This window comes from Calonectris borealis, chromosome 34 (genome assembly GCF_964195595.1).
Source record: "Calonectris borealis chromosome 34, bCalBor7.hap1.2, whole genome shotgun sequence".
NCBI lineage: Eukaryota > Metazoa > Chordata > Aves > Procellariiformes > Procellariidae > Calonectris > Calonectris borealis.
The window spans coordinates 306308-320323 of record NC_134345.1 but is presented as its reverse complement, the minus strand read 5'-3'; the positions used below and the strand labels follow the sequence as shown (position 1 = coordinate 320323).

At 65.0% G+C, this 14016-nt stretch overlaps 2 protein-coding genes across 2 annotated transcripts; one reads left to right on the top strand and one right to left on the bottom strand.

Annotated features, from left to right (window-relative positions):
• The first annotated feature begins 473 nt into the window (after positions 1-473).
• Positions 474-7625, top strand: CCDC22 (CCC complex scaffolding subunit CCDC22). Its single transcript, XM_075134813.1, is given in 18 exon segments — positions 474-634; positions 1297-1474; positions 1676-1808; positions 1929-2035; positions 2132-2198; positions 2284-2453; positions 2810-2948; positions 2951-3012; positions 3501-3572; positions 3724-3827; positions 3903-4038; positions 4259-4375; positions 5755-5856; positions 5965-6072; positions 6366-6461; positions 6780-6839; positions 6963-7037; positions 7340-7625. Coding segments are annotated over 18 exon segments (1890 nt in total). The 5' UTR covers positions 474-584; the 3' UTR covers positions 7454-7625.
• On the bottom strand, positions 7577-12198 carry LOC142074293 (forkhead box protein P4-like). Its single transcript, XM_075134867.1, has 11 exons — positions 12180-12198; positions 11038-11153; positions 10856-10946; positions 10656-10773; positions 10481-10556; positions 9912-9980; positions 9678-9810; positions 9494-9558; positions 8470-8571; positions 7900-8021; positions 7577-7759 (listed from the first exon to the last, which is right to left on the bottom strand). The coding sequence occupies exons 1-11, from the start codon at positions 12196-12198 to the stop codon at positions 7720-7722; spliced, it is 951 nt and encodes a 316-aa protein (XP_074990968.1). The 3' UTR covers positions 7577-7719.
• Positions 12199-14016: the final 1818 nt, after the last annotated feature.

The window sequence follows — 14016 nt, the reverse complement described above, 5'->3', positions numbered from 1 at the left end:
CTACCCCCCTCAGCCGCCCCTCAAACCCCACAGGCACCGTTTTCCCCCTCGCCCAGCCCTCACAGATGCCATTTCCTCCATTTCCTCCCTCACCACCCCTCCACAAGCACCATTACTCCCCTCAGCCGCCCCTCAATCCCCACCACCTCCCCCTTCACCACCCCTCACGGGCTCAGTTTCCCCTCACAGCCGCCCCTCAAACCCCACCGGCACCAGTTTCCCCCTCAGCCGACCCTCACGGCCCCCATTTCCCCCTTCACCACCCCTCACGGGCTCCATTTCCCCTCACCCGCCCCTCACGGCCGCCATTTTCCCCCTCACGGCCGCCATTTTCCGCCGCCCCTCGCGCCTCGCGCCCCCTCAGTTTCCCGCCTCAGCCGCGCCGCGCGCCGCCTACAACTCCCGTCGTGCCCCGCGCACGCCGCGGACTACAACTCCCGTCGTGCCCCGCGCGGGGCAGCCTCGGTTCCGCAGCCGGCCCCGCCTCACGTGACTCTGTGCGGGGCTCGCGGGGGTGCGGGCGAGCCGGGGTCCCCCCCAAACCCCCGCAGGATTTGGGGGGCACCCCCCCGCCCCCCCTCGTCATGGAGGAGGTGGACAAAATCCTGATCCACTCCCTGCGGCAGGCGGGGACGTGAGTGGGGGGGGACGGGACCCCGGGGAGGTTTGGAGGGGGTCACTGGAGGGGGGGGGGGGACCCCTGAGGAATTTGGGGGGGCACTGGGGGTGGAGGGGACCCCTGGTAGGTTTGGGGGGTCATTGGGAGGATCCTAAGGAGTTTGGGGGGGACACACACAGCCCGGGGGAGCTTTGGGGGAGCACTGAGGGGGACCCGAAGGTATTTGGGGGGATTTGGAGGGGGGGGGGGACCCCCCTGGTAGATTTGGGGGGGGTCACTGGGGGGAGACCCTAAGGAGTTTTGGGGGGTTCAGGGGTGTAGATTTGGGGGGTCACTGCGGGGGACTCTAAGGAATTTGGGGGGATTTGGGGTGGGAACCCCCCTGGTAGATTTGGGGGGGTCACTAGGGGGGGACCCTAAGGAGTTTTGGGGGCATCTGGGGTGGGGGGGGACCCCTGGTAGATTTGGGGGGTCACTGAGGAGGACCCTAAGGAGTTTTGGGGGGCCTGGGGGGACCCTGGTAGGTTTGGGGGGTCACTGGGGGGGGACCCTAAGAAGTTTCGGGTGGGGTGGGAGTGCCTGGAGGTGTGGGTGACACCCAAGGGGGGGGGTTTAAGCATTTTTGGGGGTGCTCGGTGGGGGGGGGGTCCCCATGACTGTCCCCCCCCCCCAAAAAGGCCGGTGCCCCCCGAGGTGCAGAGCGTGCGGGACCTCTCCCCGGAGCTGGTGGTGGAGGCGGCTGTCCGCTGCCTGCGGGCCGTGCGCCCCGCTTTGGGGACCCCCCTCAGCCCCCTCCTGCCCCCCGGCATCTCCGCCCGCTTCCGACTCGCTTCCGACTTGGCCGCCGCCTGCCAGGTACCCCCTAAAAAACCTCGAGGGACCCCCAAAATTTTGGGGGGAGGGACACGCACCCCTCTCCCCTCCCACCCGCTAAGATTCACGCGCGATGTGGGGTTCCAGACTTTGCCACCCACCCCCCGAAATCTTGAAGAAAGGGGAAAGGGGGGACCCCAAAAATTTTGGGGTGACCCCCCAACTCCCCCCCCTCCCCCCCAGGAGCTGGGATTTGGGGGCGACGTGGGGTACCAGACCTTCCTCTACAGCTCCGAGCACGACACCCGCCGCCTCCTCCTCTTCTTGGTGGAGAAACTGCCGCGGGACGAGAGCGAGAGAGGGGCTGAGCCCCCCGGTACGCTTTTTGGGGGGGTCCCCTGGGGTTTTGGGGGATCCCTGGGGTTTTGAGGGGAGCCCCTGGGGTTTTTTTTTTTGGGGGGGGGGGGCTGACCCCTCTGTTTGTCCCCCTCCGCAGGGAAATCGGGGGCTTTGCTACGAGCCATTGGCGCCCGCATCCGGGAGCAGCTGGGGACCCCCTGGGTGCCCCCCGCTTGCCGCACCCCCGGGCTGCAGCGCCTGCAGGTGAGTTTTGGGGGGGCCCTGACACCCCAAATTGTGAGGGAACCCCCCTCGTCTTCATTTATGGGGGCAATTAACCAATTAATTAATTTTTTCCAGGGCACGGGTCGCCTCCACCCCTTCGCTACCTGCCCCCTGGTTCTGCCCCAAAGTGGGGGACCCCCAGGTAAGGGGTGGGGAATTTGGGGGATCGGGGGGTGTCTTTTTTTGTTTTGGGGGGGTGGGTCTGTTCACCCTCCCTCTCCCCGCAGAGCTGCAGGAGTATTTTGGGGGGGCTGCTCCCCCCGTGCCGGCGCAGCCCCCCCTTTCCGCCAGGACCCCCCCGGCTTTGCTGGAGACCCACACGGCCCAGCTCAGCGCCCGCCATGACTGGGAGGCCGAGTGGGGGGGCCCCGGCCTGGCCTCCCGCCTGCCCCCCCAGGTGAGGACCCCCCCCCAATGGCTTGGGAAGCTGGGCGGGGGGTCTCCAGAACTTGGGGGACCCTGTGGGTCCCATCTTTCGCTCGCTCCCAGGAGTTTTGGGGGGGGGGGTCCGTGGGTCTGAGCCCCTTTTTCTGAGGCCTGGGAGTGCATGGGGGGCGAGGGGGGGGGCTGGGGAGTTTATGAGGGGGCTGTTTTGGGGGTCCCTGTGGGCCTGACCCCCCCAGGAGTATGGGGGGGGACATTTATGGGGCTGTTTTGGGGGTCCCTGTGGGCCTGACCCCCCCAGAAGTATGGGGGGGCATTTATGGGGCTGTTTTGGGGGTCTGACCCCCCCATTTCTTGCCCCCCCCCCAGGAATATGTGGGGCGGAAGCGACTCCGTGCTCGGCTCCGGGCCCTGGAGCCCCTGCGCCAGATCTGCCCCCCCCGACCCCAGGGACCCCCCCCGGGACCCCTGGATCCCAGTTGGCTCCAAGAGGCTTTTGGGGCTGGGGGGGCGGGGGGGCCCTACCAAAGGGGTCCCGCTTCACCCGCACCCAGCACCTGACCCATGAGCAGGTGGGGGGGGGCTGGGGGGGCTGCTGGAGGCTTGGGGGTTGTTTTTGGGGGGCTGGGGGTTGTTTTTGGGGGGGCTAGGAGATGTTTTTGGGGGGCTGGGGATGCTGCTGGGGGGCTGGGGGTTGTTTTGGGGGGCTGGGGGGCTGCTGGAGGGCTGGGGGGTTGCTTTGGGGGGGCTGGGGGGGCTGCTGGAGGGCTGGAGGTTGTTTTTGGGGGGCTGGGGCTTGTTTTGGGGGGCTAGGAGATGTTTTTGGGGGGCTGGAGGCACTGCTGGGGGGCGGGGAGTTGTTTTTGGGGGGCTGGGGGGGGCTGCTGGAGGGCTGGGGGTTGTTTTTTGGGGGCTGGAGGGACCGCTGGAGGGCTGATGGTTGTTTTGGGGGGGCTGGGGGGGGCTGCTGGAGGGCTGGGAGTTGTTTTTGGGGGGCTGGGGGTTGTTTTGGGAGGCCCCCACCTCAGGCTCTGACCTGCTCTGGGGTCTCATCCCGCAGGACCCCCAAATCCTACTGCAGCAGATCCAGGCGGCTGCTGAGACCCTGCACCCCTCAAAGACCCCTGAGGAGGTAAGGGGGATGGCGGGTGGGGTGTCGTTCACTCTGAACCCTACCGATGACCGCACACGTACTCTGGACCCTACTGATGGCTCTGTTGGGTGGGCGTTCGCTCTGGACCCTACTGATGGCTGCATTTAGAAGGGCTTTCCCCCCATTTTAGGACGCGGGGGCGCGCCAGGCCGGCGAGGAGGCTGCCCTGGAGGAGACCCTGGCCCGGCTGGAGTCCGAAATCGAGGGCTGCCGCGGGGAGGTGCGGGACGCCCAGCCTCAGCCTCACCCAGGTGGGTGCCGGGGGGAGGTTAAGGGGGAGTTTTGGGGTGTTTTGGGGTGCCCTGACAGTGAGTCCCAACCCCAGGCGGAGGCGGAGGTGCGGCAGGGCCGGCTGGCGCTGGGGGGCCGGGAGGACGCCCTTCGGCTGAAGGCGCGGGCGGTCGAGCTGCTCCCGGATGCTCAGAGCAACATGGCCAAGCTCCAGGTGAGAGTTTTGGGGTACCCCCATGGGGGTAGGGGGAGGGTTTGGGGGGGCTGCGAGGCTGTTTGGGTCCCCAGCGGGGGGAGGGAGGGGGTTTAGGGTGGGGGGCATTTTGTGGCGGAGGCAAGCGGCGGGGGGGGGGGCGGTTTGGGGGTGCTGGGGAGCATTTTGGGGGGGGCAGGGGGAGGGGAGCGTTTTGGGGGTGCCCTGACTCTGCTCCCAGTTGGTGGTGGAGGCCAGCAGCCGCCGCATCGTCAGCCTGGCGGGGCAGTGGGAGCGGCACCGGGGACCCCTCCTCGCCGAGTATCGGCACCTCCGGGCCCTGCACGACTCCGCTCAGGTAAGTGGGGGGGACCCTGGGGTCTGTCCCCCCCTTTCTTGGGGGTTTGGGGGTCCCCAGGTCCCCTTTCAGGTGAGTTTGGGGGCCCCAGGTGGCTTTTACAGTGAGTTTGGGGTCCCCAGGTCCCTCCCTAATAAGTTTTGGGGTCCCTAGGGGCTCTGAGGTCCCTTCCCAGTGGGTTTGGGGTGCCCAGGTCCCCTTCTCCATGCGTTTTGGGGTTCTCAGTTCTCTCTCTGGTAGGTTTTGGGGTCCCCAGGTCCCTCCTAGTAGGTTTTGGGGGCTCTGGGCTCTCCTTTTCAGTGGATTTAGGGGTCTCCAAGTCCCTCTCTAGTAAATTTTGGGGTTCCTGGGGGCTCTTGGTGGGTTTGGGATGCCCAGATCCCCCCAAAGGGGGTTTTGGGGTTCCTGGGGCTCCTTCCCATTGGGTTTGGGGGTTCCCAGGTCCCTTCCTAGTAGGTTTTGGGGTCCCTGGGGGCTCTGGGGTCCCCTTCCCCATGGGTTTGGGGTGCCCAGGTCCCTCCCTAGTAGGTTTTGGGGTCCCTGGGGGCTCTGGGGTCCCCTTCTCAGTGGATTTAGGGGTCTCCAAGTCCAATTTTGGGGTTCCTGGGGGCTCTTAGTGGGTTTGGGATGCCCAGATCCCCCCAAAGGGGGTTTTGGGGTTCCTGGGGGTCCTTCCCATTGGGTTTGGGGGTTCCCAGGTCCCTCCCTAGTAAGTTTTGGGGTTCCTGGGGGCTCTGGGGTCCCCTTCCCCGTGGGTTTGGGGTGCCCAGGTCCCTCCCTAGTAGGTTTTGGGGTCCCTGGGGGCTCTGGGGTCCCCTTCTCAGTGGATTTAGGGGTCTCCAAGTCCCTCTCTAGTAAATTTTGGGGTTCCTGGGGGCTCTTGGTGGGTTTGGGATGCCCAGATCCCCCCCAAAGGGGGTTTTGGGGTTCCTGGGGCTCCTTCCCATTGGGTTTGGGGGTTCCCAGGTCCCTCCCTAGTAGGTTTTGGGGTCCCTGGGGGCTCTGGGGTCCCCTTCCCCATGGGTTTGGGGTGCCCAGGTCCCTCTCTAGTAGGTTTTGGGGTCCCTGGGGGCTCTGGGGTCCCCTTCCCTGTGGGTTTGGGGTGCCCAGGTCCCTCTCTAGTAGGTTTTGGGGTCCCTGGGGGCTCTGGGGTCCCCTTCCCCGTGGGTTTGGGGTGCCCAGGTCCCTCTCTAGGAAGTTTTGGGGTCCCTGGGGGGTTTGGGCTTCCCTTCCCAGCGGATTTAGGATTCCGGGGCCCCCTTTCTGGGAGTTTCGGGGCTCTGGAGCCCCTTTTTAGGCCTTTTGGGGTCCCTGGGGTCTCCCCCCCCGGTGAATTTGGGGGTTCCCTGACCCCCCCCCCCCATTTTCTCCTACCCCAGCTGGAGTCGTCGCGGCGGCTGTCGGAGATCCGGGCCCTGCACGAGCGCAGCCGCTCGGCCGCCGCCGAAGCCCGACGCAAGGAGGAGCTGTACAAACAACTGGTGAGCACCCATGGGTGGTGACTGGGGGGGGGGGGGGTCCAAGGGTGATTTTGGGGTGCTCTGGGGTCCCCCCCCCCCGCTTTCACGCACCCCCTTTCCCGGACGCAGGTGGCGGAGCTGGAAGCGCTACCCCGGGATATCTCGCGCGCCGTCTACACCCAGCGCATCCTGGAGATCGTGGGCAACATCCGCAAGCAGAAGGAGGAGATCGGCAAGGTGCGATGGGGGAATTTTGGGGGGGCCCCTGGGGGTTTTTGGGGGGGCCTCGGGGATTTTGAGGGGGACCCCCAATCTTTGGAGGGGCAGCGGGGAGAGTTTTGGGGTCCCTAGGGCAGCGTAGAGGACTTGGCGGAGGGGGGTGTCCTGTTTGAGGTCTTGGGGGGTGCAGGGGGGTGTTTGGGGGGGGGCTGTGGGTAGGTTCTGGGTGCACCCCCAAAATGGGGAGGGGTTTTGGGGGTGTCCGGTGCCCCCCCTTCAAGAACTGAGACCCCCCCCGGGGGTCTTCCCAGATCCTGGTGGACACGCGGGCGCTGCAGAAGGAGATCAACTCCCTGGTGGGGAAGCTGGAAAGGACCTTCAGCGTCACCGACGAGCTGCTCTTCAAGGTTTGGGGGGGTCCCGGGGGGTCCCCACATGCACTTGGGGGGCACCCTGGGGTGGGGGGGGCACTTTGGGGTGCGGGGGGGCCCCCCCCAGAGGGGATCAGGGTGGGATTTTGAGGGGGGGGGGGGGGCCTGGGGCTGGACCCAACTGCTCTATGGGATAATTCTGAAGGGGAATTTGGAGCACTGCGACCCCCCCAAACTGTCCCATGTGCCCCCCCAAATTATCCCACGGGTCCCCCCAAACTGTCCCATGTCCATCCCCCCCCCCAAATTGTCACGTGTGCCCCCCCAAATTGTCCCACGTGCCCCCCCCCCCAGGACGCCAAGCGGGACGAAGTGGTGAGGAAAGCCTACAAGTACCTGGCAGCTCTGCATGAGGTAATGGGGGGCTGAAGGTTTGGGGGGGCCCAGGTGGAATTGGGGGGACAGTGGAGAGGTGAGGGGGGAGCTGGAGGTTTTGGGGGGGGCTCACTCGTACCCCTTTTTTGCCCCCCACCCCAGAACTGTGCCCAGCTGATCCGGACCATTGAGGACACGGGGACCATCCAGAGGGAGATCCGGGACCTGGAGGAGCAGGTGAGGGTTTTGGGGGGGGCAGGATGTAATTTGGGGGGGGGGGGAGCAGCGATTTGGGGTGCTTCTGGGGGGCCCCCCCAGATCTATTGGGGTATTAATTGACCTCCCACGTCTCCCCCTAGCTCTTTGTGCCCCCCAATTCTTTGTGACCCTCCCCAACTCTTTGCGATCCCCCTCAACTCTTTGCTCCCCAAACTCTTTACCCCCCGCCATCTTGTGCCTCCCCCCATTTTGTGGCCCCCCCAATTTTGTGGGGGCCCCCCCCCCAAATTTAACACCCCCCCCGACCCTGTTACCCCCAGATCGAGGGGGAGACGAGCGCCAAGCCCCCCGCCAGCCTCGACCGGATCCTCAGCGACTGCCGGGCGCTGCGGGAGGAGAACGCGCTGCTGGCGGCACGAGCCCGCCACGCCTGAACCCCAAAACCTGGGGGGGTTGCCCCCCAAAATCCCCCTGGGGTGGGGCTCTGCCACCCCCCGCACGCACACAGTGGGGTGCAGCCCCCCGCGTAGCCCCCCCAAAATGCACCCGCGGCGGAAGATGGAGCGAGTTCCTTCATGGTTTCAATAAAGTCCCGGCGCAGCGGTTTTGGGGTGTCGTGTTCCTCTTTGGGGGGGGGGGGGATTTAGGGACCCCCCTTGTCTCCCCCCCACCGTGGTTTTGGGGGAGCCCCCCCCCAACCTCAGCTCCAGGGGGGCAGAAAGTACTTCAGGTTGCAGTTCCTGTGAGGGGAAGTTGGGGGGGGTTTAGAGGGGAACCCCGTGTTTATCAGGAGGGGTTTGGAGGGTTAAGGGCCACCCGCTTTGGTTTTGGGGTCCCCCGGGGGGGGTTTTGGGGTGCTGGGGGGGTATTTTGGGGGTACCTGGGGTAGCACTGTCCCCGCTTGCGCCTGAATTCGGCCTCGTCCACCGTCCAGACGGCCCCGCGCACGTTCTCCACTCGCACGAAACACTTGTGCAGGCTCAGGTTGTGACGCACCGCGTTCTGGGGGGGGGGGGTACCCCGAGAAATTGGGGGGGCTGCCCCCCCCCCACCTCCAAATTCCCTGAGGAATTTTGGGGGGGGTCTGGGGCATATTTAGGGGGTTTGGGGAGGGGGAGGTTTTGGGGTCTCTTTGTGCTGTCGCATGGTGATGGTTGGAGAGGCTCTGGGAGAATTTGGGGTGCACCCTGCCTTTTGGGGGGGGTGTTGTTGTGGGGGGGGCTGGGGGACCAGTTTGGGGGGTCCCACCTTCACAGTGGCAACATTTTGGGGTGCTGGGGGGGGGGGGGGCTGAACCAAGAAATTTGGGGTTCCCCGCCCAGTGGTGGTCATGAAGGGGAGTGGTGATGGAGGGGGGGCTCCCTACTCTCCTGTGGAGAAGTTGGGGTGCCCCCCCCCGAAATGGGGGTGCTGGGGGGGGGATTTGGGGGTGCAGGGGGGGGGTCCCCACCTTCCAGGTAGCGGTGTTGTGGCGGAAGTACCCGAACGTGCGGCTGAACCAGTGGTAAATCTCGCCCAGGGTGCACTGGCGCTGGGGGGACTCCAGGATGGCCTGGGGGGGGGGGGGGAGCGTTTTTTTGGGGGGGCACAGCAGGATTTTGGGGTGTTGGGGACATTTAGGGAGGGCACAAGAGGGTTGGGGACACCGTGGGGGGGGGGCGGTGGGGACATTTGGGGGGATCAAAGTTAAGGATGGCCTGGGGGGCATGGCAGGGTTTGGGGGGTACAAGGGACACTTTAGGGGGTCATTTTTTGGGGGGGGGGCGCATGGCAGGGTTTGGGGGGGACATGGGGGGGCGTACAGGGACACTTTAGGGGGTCATTTTTGGGGGGGGGCGCATGGCAGGGTTTGGGGGGGACATGGGGGGGCGTACAGGGACACTTTAGGGGGTCATTTTTGGGGGGGGTGCATGGCAGGGTTTGGGGGGGACATGGGGGGGCGTACAGGGACACTTTAGGGGGTCATTTTTGGGGGGGGCGCATGGCAGGGTTTGGGGGGGACATGGGGGGGCGTACAGGGACACTTTAGGGGGTCATTTTTGGGGGGGGGTGCATGGCAGGGTTTGGGGACACTTTGGGGGGGTATGGGGACACTCTGGGATGGCGGGGGACGGGGACACGTGGGGTGCTGGGGGGGGAGTCACGGTAGTTTGGGGACACTTTGGGGGTGGGGACGGCTCCAGGATAGTTTGGGGGGGCCATGGGGACACGGGGGGGGGGGTTGGGGACACGGCAGGGGGTTGGGGACATTGGGGGGGGGGCTCCAGGATGGCCTGGGGGGGAGATGGGGGGCTATGGGGACACAGTGGGGGGGGTCCATAGGGAACAGCCATAGGAACAGGAGAGCTGGGGGGGGGTGTGAAGGATTTGGGGGGGGGCTATAGGGGTTGGGGGGGCTATAGGGGATCTGGAGGGGGGCGTATAGGGTGGGGGGGCTATAGGGGACACGCGGGGGACACGGGGGGGACACTCACCCAGCGAATGAGCATGGCGTAGGTGTAGGGGGGCCGGACGGTGCTGAGCCGGTAGTACTCCAGTTCTGGGGGGGCCCGGGGGGGGGGTCAGCGGCAACCCTGGCGTCTGGGCCCCCCCCAACTATTTGGGGGGACGCCCCGTGTCCCTGTCCCGTCCCCGCTCCCCCCCAAACCCGGGGCTCACCTGGGCAGAGCCCCCCGTGGTCCCAAGAGTGCCCCGGGGGGGGCAGCGGGGTCTCGGGTTCCCCCTCCGCCTCGGGGGGGGCCGGTTGGCCCCAATTTGGGGGGGCCCCAGCCTGGCCCTTCCCGGGGGGGCCCTGGGGGGGGGACCACACACACAGGTGAGGGGCTGGTAGCACCTTGGGGGGGGTCCCAGCCCCCCCCACACCCCATTTTGGGGGGTCCCCCCTGCCCTTACCATCGTGGGGGGGCCCCCCCGGATGAGCTGTGCCTGCAACAGCCCCAGGCGGTGCCGCTCGCGGGCCAGCTGGGGGGGGGGACACGGGTTTTGGGGGGCACGGGGGGGGCATGCACGGGTTTGGGGGGGCACAGGGGGTTGTGGGGGTGACGTGGTTGGGGGGAGACACCGGTTTGGGGGGCCACATGGAGGGCATGGGTTTGGGGGGGTGTTGGGGGGGGCACAGATTTGGGGGTGACATGGGGGGGTCCAGGGAGGGCCACAGATTTGGGGGTGACATGGGGGGGTCCAGGGGGGGCCACAGATTTGGGGGTGACATGGGGGGTCCAGGGGGGGCTACAGGTTTTGGGGGGGGGGCACATGGTGGGGGCAGGCACAGGCAGGACATGGTTTGGGGCGGGGGGGGGCACAGGTTTTGGTGGGGGGACATGGAGGGCGCAAGCTTGACGGGGGGGGGTGTCATGGTTTTGGGGGGGCCTTTGGGAGTCCCAGGGCACTTGGGGGGGGGGTCCCAGGGCACTTGGGGGGGGGGGTCGGGGTGGGATTTTGGGGGGGGCCCCCCCCCTCACCTGCTGCTCCAGCTCCTGGATCCGCTCCAGCTGCCGCAGGCACTGGGCCACCTCCCCCAGGTCACAGCGGGGCGCCCTGGGGGGGGGGGGGGGGCATATTTTTTTGGGGGGGGTGGGGTCAGGACCCAGGCATTTTGGGGGTCCCCCCCCTCCCCCCAACAAGGGACCCACTCACCTGGGGGGCTGGGCGGCGTTGGGGGGCGGCTGGGGGGGGTCGCTGCCGGCAGGGGCGGGCGAGGGGGCTCGGTCGCGGCCGGGGGGGTCTTTGGGGCCCCACTCGAAACCGGGGAGACCTGGAAGAATTTGGGGGGGGTGTCACAAAAAAAAGAAGGGGGGGTCCCCAAGGAGGGGGTGCGGGTTTTTTGGGGTGCTTACCGTGCGCTGGGGGGAGCCGCGTCCTCATCACCAGCACCCCAGGGTGGTGGATGTGCAGGAGGGGGGGGCACGACCCTCCCTCGGGCGGCACCTATGTATTTTTGGGGGGGGGGGGGGAAGAGGTGAACCCCCAAATCCTGAAGCACCCCCCCCCCTCGCTGAGCCCTGCCCCCCCCCCAAACCTGGGTGCGCCGAGGGACCCCCCCGTCTCCGCGGGTCAGCACCGTGGGGCGATCCTGGGGGGCGCGGGGGGGGCGGCGCTGCCCCCCCCCCAAATCGTGCGACGCGTGCGAGCCGCCTCGCACCAGGGCCCTGCGTCACGGCAAGTCCCGGCACCCGCGCGTGGGTGGGGGGGGCCATCCCAGTACCTCCCAGTGCTCCCAGTATGGACTGGGCCCCCCCCCCGTCTCATCCACAGGCACTCTATGGAGCTCCCAGTCCATCCCAGTGCTCCCCAGTCCCTCCCAGTGCCCCCCCCAGTCCATTCCAGTTTCTCACCAGTCCCTCCCAGTGCCCCCCAGTCCCTCCCAGTTTCTCCCCAGTCCATCTCGGTCCCTCCCAGTACCCCTCCCAGTCCTTTCCAGTTTCCCCCAGTCCTTTCCAGCACCCCCCCAGTAAGCTGCAGTCCCTCTCAGTCTTTTCCAGCACCCCCCCAATCCCTCCCAGTCCTTTCCAGTGCCACCCAGTCCATCCCAGTACCCCCCAGCCCTCCCACCCAGCGCCCCTCCAGCCCCTCCCAGCACTCCCCAGTGCCTCCAGAGCCGTCCCCAGTCCCCACCCAGCATCACACCACTGCCCCCCAGTGTGTTCCCAGTGCCTCCCAGTCCCCTCCAATCCCACCCAGTCACTCCAGAACCCTCCCGGTCCCACCCAGTATCACCCTGGTGCCTCCCCAGTCCCACCCAGCATCACGCCGGTGCCCCCCAGTGTGTTCCCAGTCCCTCCCAGTGCATTCCAGTGCCTCCCAGTCCCTCCCAGTGCTCCCAGTCTCCCTCCCAGTCCCACCCAGTCACTCCAGAGCCCTCCCAGTCCCCCCCAGTATCACACCGCTGCCCCCCCAGTCCCATCTAGCATCACGCCGGTGCCCCCCAGTGCATTCCCAGTCCCTCCCAGTGCATTCCCAGTGCCCCCCAGTGCCTCCCAGTGCTCCCAGTCTCCCTCCCAGTCCCCTCCAGTCCCACCCAGTCACTCCAGAGCCCTCCCAGTCCCACCCAGTATCACACCGCTGCCTCCCCAGTCCCACCCAGCATCACGTCGGTGCCCCCCAGCGTGTTCCCAGTGCCTCCCAGTGCATTCCCAGTGCCTCCCAGTGCCCCCAGCTCACGGGTCCCGGGCGCCGCCATGGCTCTGGGCGACACCCGGGTGCCTCCACCCCCGATTTATAGACGGGAAACCACAGCCCTGAGTCACGACGGGGCGGGGGGCCGGGGATGGGCCCCCCCAGACCCAAAAGGGCACCCCGAAACAGCCGGGGCAGCGATGGCCCCAAAGGGATGGGGAACAGACACCCTAAAATGCAGAGAAATGCCCCAAAATGGCTGGGACAGGTACCCCGAAACGGCCGGGCTGAGACGTCTCAAAACGCAGAGAAATGCCGCAAAATGGCTGAGCAGAGACGCTTCAAAATAAGCAGGGAGAAACACCCGGAAACCTGCAGAAATGCCCCAAAACGGCCAGGCAGAGACACCCCAAAATGAGGAGAAATGCCCCAAAATGACCAGGCAGAAACACCCCAAATCGGTCGGGCAGAGACACGCCAAAATAAGGAGAAATGTCCCAAAACAACCAGGCACCGACACCCTAAAATGGCCGTAAAGAGACACGCCAAAATGCAGAGAAATGCCCCAAAACAACCGGGCAGAAACACCCCAAAAACGAGGAGAAATGCCCAAAACAGCTGGGCACAGACACCCTAAAATGGCCAAAAAGAGACACCCCAAAAATGAGGAGAAATGACCCAAAACAGCTCGGCACAGACACCCTAAAATGGCTGTAAAGAGACACCCCAAAATGAGGAGAAATGCCCCAAACAACCAGGCACCGACACCCTAAAATGGCCGTAAAGAGACACCCCAAAATGAGGAGAAATGCCCCAAAACAACCAGGCACCGACACCCTAAACAGCCGTAAAGAGACACCCCAAAATGCAGAAAAATGCCCCAAAACGACTGGGCAGAAACACCCCAAATTGGTCAGGCAGAGATACCCCAAAATGCAGAGAAATACCCCAAAACGACCAGGCGGAATCACCCCAAATTGGCTGTAAAGAAACACCCCAAAATGAGAAGAAATGACCCAAAACAGCTGGGCAGAGACACCCTAAAATGGCCAAAAAGAGACACCCCAAAATGAGGAGAAATGCCGCAAAACAACCAGGCACCGACACCCTAAAACGGCCGTAAAGAGACACCCCAAAATGCAGAAAAATGCCCCAAAACGACTGGGCAGAAACACCCCAAATCGGTTGGGCAGAAACACCCCAAAAACGAGGAGAAATGCCCCAAAACAGCTGGGCACAGACACCCTAAAATGGCCAAAAAGAGACACCTCAAAATGAGGAGAAATACCCTAAAACAACCAGGCAGAAACACCCCAAATTGGCTGTAAAAAGACACCTCAAAAAGAGGAGAAATGCCCCAAAACAGCTAGGCAGAGACACCCTAAAATGGCTGTAAAGAGACACCCCAAAATGAGGAGAAATACCCCAAAACGACCAGACAGAAATACCCCAAATTGGTCAGGCAGAGACACCCCAAAATGAGGAGAAATGCCCCAAAATAGCTAGGCACAGACACCCTAAAATGGCTGTAAAGAGACACCCCAAAATGCAGAGAAATGCCCCAAAACGACCAGGCAGAAACACCCCAAAACGCAGTGAAATGCCCCAAAACGGCCGAGCAGAGAAAACCCCAAACCAGCCAGGCAGAAACCCTCCAAAATCCAGAGAAATGCCCCAAAACGGCACCCTGAACCCTCCGGATGGTGACACCCCAAAACAAGGGTGCCGCCCCCCATTCCTGTGTTCCATAATGCCAGAAAACACCCCAAAACTCCCTGAAACACCCCAAAAGACCCTGTCGGAAAAAGCGCCTAAAACACACCCCAAAAAGCCGGGAAATGCCCCAAAATGGACCCGAATCGCTTGGGCACCCCCAAATCCT

Coding starts and splice junctions, on each gene's coding strand:
- LOC142074293 (XM_075134867.1), bottom strand. Junction 10,774..10,855: donor GCGGCTCCCCCCAGCGCACG/GTAAGCACCCCA, acceptor AAATTCTTCCAG/GTCTCCCCGGTTTCGAGTGG. Junction 9,811..9,911: donor GGGGGGGCCCCCCCACGATG/GTAAGGGCAGGG, acceptor TCCCCCCCCCAG/GGCCCCCCCGGGAAGGGCCA.